The following is a 10070-nucleotide window of genomic DNA, read 5'->3' as shown; positions in this document are numbered from 1 at the left end:
GCCAGTTTACGAGCGCGCTATAAAACGCATAGCGGCAAGTGTCCTCCTTCGGAAAGGAAAGCAAGACACGTCGAGAATTCCTTTACACACTGCACAAAAAAAAAGGATAGCTCGAGCCGGTGTCGGAATCTACGCAGGACACTGCACCACAATCGGGCACATTACAAGTACCCACCAGTAGCAGTAACGCCGGGCTGGGTGCACTTCGGCACGCCAGCAGCGACAATCTGCGATTGAAAAGCAATAAGCCACCCGTCGGGCAGCAGGTGGAAAACCCCCGAAAAGCGTCACATCGGAGCGCCGTCAACGCTGTCGGGATGAAATCGTTCACAAACTGCAGGTAAGTAACCTGCTGGCTGCCGCAGAAGGTGTCCGGTGTGTCGTTAAAGTGTCCTGACGCTGCTCAAAGCGCCGTCTTCTGGCCACTTTGGCGTCGGGAAAACTCAGCAAATCGGGCTCCATCTTCATGCTCACCTGCCTCTCTGGCCCTACCCCACCTTTTCCCTTCCCTCTCAGCCCCCCCCCCCCACCACACACACATACACGAGGGGTGAATTTGATTTGGAGCCGGTTAGCAGAATTTTTGCATAAATCAACGACGCCCTCGGTCGTTGGCTTTCCGCCGGCGGCATCACTAACATCGTGCTTTTGTTTTTTCGCTTCCGCCCTCAGGGAGGAATTTTTCATTTTTCCCATCACACATGTCGCCCACCGAATGTCTGTGGTGTTGGCGGTGCTATTCGTCGCCGGCCCACTCGCAGCCCCCGTCCATGCTGCACCGTTCGATTTCGGCTTCAACACGGTAAGTACTGCTTTGCGCTGAAACCGTGGGACTTATCGGGCTAATCATCGGGATGCGCTATTAGCCGCTGGTCGGACGAGTTCACGCTGCAAGATGCACTTGCACTCGGGCATCGTCCTGCGATGTATATTAAATTTTTACTCTCGAACGCGCCACACGTACGCGCACGGATCCTTGCGGATCCTTGCGGCACCAGGTTGTCATTGCGCCGGTGGATCGTTTCATGTTCGGTGCGCCCTCGGAACGGTTTTGCGTAACGACTTCCTTTCGAGTAAGAGTGGGCGGAGAAGTTTTCCTCCCTTCCCTCACAAAAAGAAAAAAAGAAATGCTTTACTGTGCCAAGACAAGTTCGCCCCGGAGCGGGCCCCGGAGCACGAGCGTTGCATTCGTATTTCATTTTATGTTCACCACTCCCGGGCCCGGCAGACGGATTGTGTTGTGTGGTTTTTCGTGTTATTTTTCCGGATTCCGGCGGAATTTTGCATTCAATGCGGCACTTCAGCCATATCGCGCGGGGCCTTTTGCTCGCCTTTGCTTCGCTTGCGGCACACATTCGGTCGAGTATGTGTGAGTGTAGCGCTATGTCCGCCCATCGAGCGACCGAAGCGACCGAAGAAGCGCCGGAAAAGCGGTACAACAACGCAGAGAACGGAAAAGCACATCAAAAGCACCATTTGGTGGGGTTTGGGTTTTCCAAAAAAAAAAGAAACAAAAAGAATGAACCACGTGAAGGGAAAGGAAGACAATATGAAATTTTCTTAAGCAGGATTGCGCTCGAGCGCCTCGGCGAAGACAGATTGGATCGGTTGGGTGAGTGGGAGGGAGGAGAACGGTGAGGTGCGCGCGGGGTAAGTTGCTCAAGAACTGCACCTGCTGTCCTCGTCCTCGGACCAGGTGGAATGTAATAAAGTTAGGTAACTTATTGAATATGTTTGCATGATTGATTCTCGAGTGGCTTTATTGGACAGGTTACTCTATGAAGTGTCCCAGTTCGGGGGGCTTTCTTTACGGAGTGTGTGGTGCAGGATAACGGAGAGAAACCCTCTGCCCTCTCTTCCCAACGAAGGGATGTTGAAAAGATGAGCAAATGATGAGGGGAATGCACCTTCGATTAATCGGGATGTTGAGGTATGAGACGTGGATTAATGGTCAGCCGTTCAATTAGATTTCCACTGATCTGAGAGTTTTCCCAGTGCTGGCGGTGCCGGTTTAGAGCGTAAAGCGAGGTCACGTGCTGGGAAGGAATTATTTCACCACCCTGCAGGTGATCTGTTTGGGTGAAAGGATAATTCCTGGCACACTGGCTGCCTGCCATGGTAAAGGTGTAACGAAAAGGATAAAGAAACGTCGCCCTCCCATTGAGCGCTGCTGTCCAGCGCGAACAAAGAAAAAGAGACAATTTATGTGCTTCACACCCCGGTGCAGCGTGCCATCGACTGGAGACCTTCGGCCTCGGCACATTGTGTCCTTTTGGGCACCGTTTTTCGAGCACCTTCCGGCGGTCGTTTGCCCGATAAGAGCTGAAAAGCGTCCGTTCCGGAGCCACAATACGATCGCGATGTCGATGCAGCGCCCTCGCCAAACACCTGCTATATTTGTAGCAGCTAATTCATAATTCCGTCCGAATTCCACCCAGGAGCTCAAGGTGCCGCGATGGGTTTTCCTGCTTATTTCAGCCCCACGAATCAATGCATCAGCTCAACAGGTTCCCGAGATTGAATTTTCCCGGAAGATGCAGTGAGAAATAGCGCCGTGTCGAATCTTGAATCATGGCCATCTCTCATCATTTCCCACCCACCCAGTTTTCCAACGCTCTTTTTGGTGGAACGGAACGAGCGAAAATGTCATTTCCTCGGGCGGGTTTCCACCACAAACCCGGGCGCCGCACGGAAGGACATCCACACCCTTCGGACGTCAGCACAGCTGGGCGATTATTTTCTATTTCCTCGACGCGCCCTCCGGGGTGGTTTTTTCTTTCCGAGTACCGGTTCGGTTCCGGAATTTTCCGTGAAGATGCTGCTGCCAGCCACTAGCCAGCCAGCAAGGACGAGGCGTGGATCGTTGCTCACGCTTCATCTTGCGGCATTTTTCATCGGCCACCCGCTCGGGCTGCTGGCAGCGCGTGGTGAAGGTGCAGCGAGAATCTAAGATAATATTGTCCATTGTCATCCTAATATATCATTTAGCGTGAACGATGGCAGCCGTTGGTCTTGGGCCGGAAGCAAGCACACCAACTGGAAGGTTGCAGTAAGCAGTTGGCAGGACTAAATCCTCCAGCGAGCCACGCTACCGGGCGCGCTGTCTCATAAATTCGTGCGAAGTTTTCCTCGGTAAATCCCACCGTCCGTTCGGTTTCGTGGGGATGTCCGGTGGCCAAATGCCGGCACACGGGCCCAGGGATAATCTTTCTTGCGCGCGACGGTGACGCGCCTGTAAAGCGGTTCATATAATCCGTTTATTATTAAAAATGACGACGGACAAAAGAGTTGGCCGATGATTTTTACTGCCACGTCCGAGTGTTTTTTTCCGGTTCCGGATTCGGCGGTTTTTTTTCACTCTGTCACCGAGGATCCATTTCCGGTCGCTCGTTGAAGCTATTAGTATCAGACAAACCTAACCCATCTAGCTCTCAAGAGGAGCCAGGTTTTCCAGGATTGCTCTTCCTATATGCTTGCGAACCAGTTAAATGAACTTTTCTTTACATCCGGTTGTTTCGCACATGTGAAAATTCGCATCTCCGTCAGCTTGCAACTGACTGCTCCACAACTCGACATCAAACGTCACCATTCGTCGATTTTTAATTCCCTATCTTCGAAATTCGTCTTTTCAGAACTTATCCTCGGACTCCATGGCAGGATACAGCGCGCGGCAGGATGATCTGCTACCGTTTTTGAGTAAGTATTGCTGGGCGAGCTGCGAAGAGCTAACATGACAGAAATGAAATTTTAATGAGCGTGTCATGAGGTTGGTCTCGAGTTGTATCCTTGCTGCCGGCAATGGATATGGTTAATCAATACGATATCAAGCATGTCGTAAGGAAGCGCACAGTTTGCGATTGGTCCATTTCCTGGGAAACATACCTGGTACGGGATTGTTGCGGTCGTATACAACGGATTAAAATCTCTCTGCATGATCGTACGCTGCTGGCTTTCCTTCCTAGGTAGCAATTTTGAAACATACGCCGCTTCCGGTATCTCTCGCGAAACCCAAGAACCTTGTACGTCTTCCTTTTGGTCCTTTTTTCGGCTATACTTTTTTTTCCGGCTTGCGCCGGACGAGAGAAGTTTTTCCTCAGAATGTCGGGTCATATCCTGCCATAACCCCGTGTACGCATCCAGCGACGGGAAAATCCGACTCGGAAATGGCCAAAACCGAGGCACGAATCGAGCTGAAACGGAACCACTGAGGCGAGCGTGCGGAACAATTTTAACGCCGGCGAGAAGCCGTTTGAAGCCACCGCAGCCGCTGTTTGACTCCTGCTACATTAAGGATTAAAAGGTCCTGTAAAATATGGCATTCGCGTTTAACTGATGGCTGATACCGCTTTATTTATTTTGCTAGATCCCGGGCTTTTACGAGTGCGCCGGGTCCGCCACCGCCGAATGATTGCTTGTTAAATTCTTTCGCTTGACCGCATTGATCTGCAGGACTTCGCCGCCCGCTCGTTAATTCCGGGCGTCGGACGCCGGCGAGAAAGTGTTGCGAGCAGTGGGTCGGCAGCTTTACATAATTTCTGCGTTGACATTTCAGAGGGCGGCTTCGCATAACGAACCTTACTAGGGCACACTTCATTATCACGAAAATGAGGTGGTTCGGCTTTGGCATGCGACGGTTGGTTGGGTTGAGTTGTTGGGTGTATTTTAAAATGCGCTCCAATCTAAAGAGCAGCGAGCTAGGAAGGCGCATCACCTTGCCACGCTTCGCTTGGCAGCAGCTAGCTGGGGTGAAGCTAAACCGACACGTTCTTCAGAAGTTTAAACAGAACCGGACCGGGAGCTGGCAGACGTAGATGAAGTGGCACTATAAAACGAAACAGATATTGAGCTACACAGCCCGGCGAATGAGATTGTGTGCTTCTCATTTTCACGCCCGTAGCACTGCTCGGGATTCAATCGCCGTCCGAATCACGTGGCCTACCGCTCGGGCCAGAAATATGTTGCACAAATTGCATACATTTGGACGCGCTCAGTCGGGTCCTGGCAGAAGTGTGGTTCTTCCGGTGAAAGGGTGATGAAATAAGAAAATAGGAACAATAAAACCGACGAAACAATTTACTCCGAGCGAAGATGGGAGTGGGCTTTTTTTGTGTCGGTCCCGCTTTCTCAGCGAGCCGGATGGAATGATATCGCGCCTTAGGGTCGTGACGCCGACGCGAGATTAGATCAGTGCCGTGCGTAGCAGGGCACGTGCGAGGAATACCTTACCGCCCCTGGGGACGATTCGTCGGCGCGCGCGTGCAAAAAAAAAGAAAGGAGGCAACATATGTGGATGCTCGCGAGCCTTCTAACGTTTCGTTGGCGAATTTCGAGCATTGAAACGAGCCCAACCTTCGCCAGGAGCACCCCGACAGCCGGAAGATGCACGTGAAAATTGCTCCGGCAGTTTTACAGGCTCGGTTAAATGATGGACTGCAGGCGTGGCTGCGGGGTTGGTAACAAGAAAGCGAAAAAGAAGCGAAGGACCGACATCTTGGGGCCGAGTGTGGGGCCACGCGTGGTAGGCGACGACTCGCATCCTGGAGCCATTAGTGCGCCGTGCGAGGGCTCGACCCCCAGGCCATTGCTGGGCTCGAGTCCTCCCGAGAGAGCGAACCGGGTGCGGCAGATTAATCATACCGCCGAGGGTAATATTTTTGATTTATTAAATTCAAATGAAGCCAGCCGTAAATTGTAGCGCAAACAAATAGATTACCGTGTTGTTGGGTCGGTGGTGGCGCGTTTTTCAACCAGCTGAACTAGCGCCTAGGGAGCGTCGGGCTTCGAGTGGCGTATCCTTTTCCAACCCGTTCGTGGCAGGGGTATGAGTCGGGAAGGGTGAGTCTTGGGCTTCGATCGGCACAGAAGGAGCACGAGCCTATTTGCCATCCTTTGATGGAGTGCAAATTTCGCGCCCGCCTCGTTGAGGCTCGTTTTAAATCCAGCTCCAGGCTGGAAGGCGTTGGAGTGGTTTGGAGGGTTGAGAATTATGACGAGCCAACAATCACGTGCAGGAAGCATATATCAGGCCGCACTCGAGGTGGAAAATAGATCCCAACACCGTGCGTAAATGCTATCCATTTCTCATCAATTCTTCGGGAGTTCGGAAGCGCCACCTGGCGGTTGGTTTGCGAAACACTTCATCTTGGGTGTGTGCCGAGAAACACGCAAGAAGCCGCCGTCATGAGGGGATGTTACGAGTCCACAACCACAGAACCAGCTAATCTTTCTCTGCTTGTTTCTCCTCCTAGCCATACTGGCGTTGGCAAGCTGATTATCTTGCCGGACGTCTTGTGTGGTATGCTAGCCGTAGCTCCAATCAATCCCTCGCGCCTCGGGTTCACTCTTTGTCACGTTCTTCTATCAAAACGGCCCCTCGTGGGTGGACACCGCCAAATTGATGCCAGGTAGGTCTGTGCGCGATTCAACATCCTCCTCGGGCGACTTGGACGGTTTGACATGCGCGAGCTTCCGTGTGTCAGGTGCAGGAGTTGAAGGTTCCTTGGCTACTCACTAATCGCTACCGATGGAAAAGCAACGGCACGCGAAGGTGCGATTGCAATCGGAAATGAAAACAAGCCCTAGGCCTCGTGGGTCTGCTGGAGCTGAAGGCGCATTCATTTCCGTAATGTGCCGCCTCCGCAGTTCGGTTGCAAGCGCTACGTAATATTTCATCAGCAGCCTCGGGGAGGATGTCCAAGTGGTGGGAAAACGCTCTACACCCTTAAATACACACCCCTTGTACGATGTTCGACCAGTGTAAGAGTGGTAGATTGCGCCGAAGCATCCCATTCTACCAGCGCCGAAAGAGCGCTTAAAAACACGGCGAAGTAAACAAATCCTTACGGCACAGCCGCGCCACCTAGCGGACGGGATTGGTTTTTTGCGAGATTCGCCTCTGGGGAGCAAAAACGAACTTCCCACCGTTTGCAGCTGGCACCGTCGGGAAAATGAGCGCAAAAAAATCCTTTCGCCCATCCCTGTACATAGGCCGGCGCTATTGTAAAGCTATCCAACGTCGGAGGGTAGTAAATGATGTGCATTTGCTTCTCGAACCGGCCACGAGACCAAGCGGTCAAGCGATATCGAACTGCAGCTCGAATGTCGATTGTAAAACCTCGCTCGGGGATCGGTGGATGGGATGGCGCGCAATTTTTTTGTGTGTGTCTTGTTTCGACCCACTCACTGCATTGTTTCCCATTCGCTGAAGAAAGGCACATAAATTTTATCATCATTGCCAGGGGAAGGAAGCTTTTTCTGACCGGTCGGAGTTTTTCCACTTCCGGCTGGTCACCGGTTCCGATCTCGCGGACGGTTCTCATTACTCTCGAGCTCGGGCTTTTCACCACCGATGGGCAGTTATTTCACGGTGTACGCTTCGATGGCGACACCACGGAGGGCGATGAGCCCGCGTCATCCTGCGAGCCAGGAAGGAAATGTGCGGCCACCCTCGCCGATCGATTCGCACACAAAAACCGGAACGTTCATTTTCCGCTCATTCGTACCGCCGGTCAGCCTTTAAATGCAACATTCAAACGAGCCCGTCGAGAGGCTGCGCAACAAATTAAAGGTTGTAATAATTATCACTGCCTGGTCGGTGTAACGCGAGAGCTTTGGCAGCTTTGAGTGGGAGGTGGGCTGACTAACAGGTGTGTGACTTCTCATGTGTGCGCTTTCCGAGCGGTTGCCCATTGGGGTGGTGTGTCCGGCAGGATTGCTAACAAGTAGAGATAATGATGGCTGATGATGATGGTAATGGTGGCGCAGTCTTGACGATGCTGCCAACCGATAGCTCCTTCTGTCAACGGAAGGTGGAGGTTTTGCTGAGCTATTGAGGTTGCTGATGAGTTCCATCTCGTTCGCTTCTGGCGTGGCACCGGCTCGAGTACACTGTGCGTCTATTCGTAGGCAAATTGCAGGACGTATTGCCTGAGTCACGCCCTCACCAGTGACAGGATGGCGCGGTTCGGTCCGTTCAGGGAGCGAGTCCGGCTCTCGAGCTCATCCCAAAGAGCCATCGAGGGCTGGAACTACCCTGGAGTGTGGGTGAAATGGTACCGGCAATTGATGAGAATGAAACTGCCCATTGGCTGCGAGTCGCATTGTTCTTTTGCGCCACTCCATGTATGGTGGTGAAAAAAAAGAGGCAAAATTCTCCCCCCATACACGGGCTGGTTTTACGAGGCGTAAATAGCTTTCACATGACCATACCGTATCGCTCGCATCCTTGTTCCAGTGGTGAGCCGGCTCGTGAGTTTAATTTGAGCGCTATTTGCATTGCCGTATCAGACCGGCCGGGTAGAACGTAGCGAGTGGCGTGTTCCGATGGAGGCATACTTTAAGTCGCACCGGATTATGCGCTTCCATCGATGAGCTAGCACTTCGGTCGGTATTCAATATTCGAGTTCGCTTCTGGTGGCCAGTAAATGCACGTGATAGCTAGTGGTACCGAGCCCAGGCAGTATGGTATATCGCGTCACTTTCACCGTTGGATCGCGGACTGTTTTACTTCCATTTCGTATAGTTTGCGATTTTTTTTCTCACCCACTGCAGCCGACCAGGATGATTTGCTCGCCAATCGAGTGGGCACCGTGCTGGGGGCTTTTGGAAACACACTATCGCAGCTCCTGTTTGGCACGAATGACGTCAGCACGGATGTAACCTTCTGGTGTGGAACGACGTGAGTACGAGACGGCTCATCCGTCGGTCGGCTTCTATCGATTATCTGGATCTATGGTTGTGCGTTGTTGCAGGAATCAGCCTGAGTACGTGCAGGCGTACGTGGACGATCCGCTCATCACGCAGAAGCTGGACCCGTCCAAACCGATCGTCTTCCTCACGCACGGCTGGACCGACAACGTGAACCGCACCTGGGTGAAGCAAACCGTGGCTGACTACATCCGGCTGATCGGGGGCAACATCTGCGCCGTCGATTGGAGCACGCTGGCGTTGGTTGAGTACAACCTGGCGGCTCGCAACACCCCCAAGGTGGGCCGTTACCTGGGAAAATTCGTGCAGTTCCTGCTGACGAAGGGCTTTAGCATCAACCAGGTGACGTTGGTTGGGCACAGCATGGGCGCACATATCTCCGGTATCGCTGGGGCGTACCTCGGTGGGCAGGTGCCCAACATCATCGGTCTTGACCCAGCTGGACCGGCTTTCACGAAGCCTATCCCGGTGTCGACGGACCGACGGTTGGATCGCAGTGATGGCCGATTCGTGCAAGCCATCCACACGGACAAGAACATTATCGGTACGACGATGAACCTCGGTCACGAGGACTACTACGCGAACAGCGGTGCCAGTCCTCAGCCGGGCTGTGAGTTTCCGCTGGTGAACAACGACACGACCAAATCGTACCGTAAGTAGACCCCACCCGGAACCACACCGGAAGATCAGACATAACCGCTTCCGACCTGTTCCCGTTTCCGTCCCACAGTGCAGTTCATCTGCAGCCACTTTAAAGCCGTCGAGTATTTCCGCGCATCGCTGGATCGGCAGAACATTTTCGAGGGCACGTCGTGCTCGTCGTACTACAGCTTCAAGCGGAACGATTGCTCCGCCGGCACCAAAGATGACTTCGGTCTTTTCAACAAGTAAGTCCGGACGCGCCGGTTTTTCCGGGGGCTTTCTAGTAACACTCTCTCGCGCTCTCTCTCTCTCGCGCTCTCTCATTACAGTAAAACAGCGTCCGGTTCCTTATTTATTGCAATCGACAAAACCGTTTACCCGTACGCGAGGACGGTAGCTAGGAGTGCAAGGAAATAAACCGTTATTTATTACAACACGTTAGAAAAGCGTTTGATGGGCGTCGGAGTTGAAAGAAATGACCTCAATGTGACCTTGGGTCGGTCAGTCTAAAGGTAGGCTAAAGGTGCACCCGTTTATAGCATCTGCGCCAGTTCCCGACCGCAGAAAGGTCACGTTTTCATCATCAAAGGCTGCGTTTACCGCCTCACCACCCATGCTGCACCTCCCAGTGCAGCGAGGGATTTTCCACCGTCTTAATCACCCGAAGGGTTTCAATCCAGTCAATCTGTCTGGTAATTAATTCAATAATTAATTAGCCGGAA

At 52.6% G+C, this 10070-nt stretch overlaps 1 protein-coding gene across 1 annotated transcript; it reads left to right on the top strand.

Moving 5' to 3' along the window:
* The first annotated feature begins 317 nt into the window (after positions 1-317).
* LOC128728773 (phospholipase A1) lies at positions 318-9765 on the top strand. The gene is made up of 7 exons (XM_053822419.1): positions 318-340; positions 673-802; positions 3633-3696; positions 8551-8677; positions 8751-9358; positions 9437-9593; positions 9678-9765. Exons 1-7 carry the CDS (start codon positions 318-320, stop codon positions 9763-9765), a joined length of 1197 nt encoding a protein of 398 aa, XP_053678394.1.
* Positions 9766-10070: the final 305 nt, after the last annotated feature.

Source organism: Anopheles nili, chromosome X (genome assembly GCF_943737925.1).
Source record: "Anopheles nili chromosome X, idAnoNiliSN_F5_01, whole genome shotgun sequence".
NCBI classification, from domain to species: domain Eukaryota; kingdom Metazoa; phylum Arthropoda; class Insecta; order Diptera; family Culicidae; genus Anopheles; species Anopheles nili.
The sequence above is the reverse complement of the archived record's forward strand: the minus strand, read 5'-3'. Positions and strand labels throughout refer to the sequence as shown.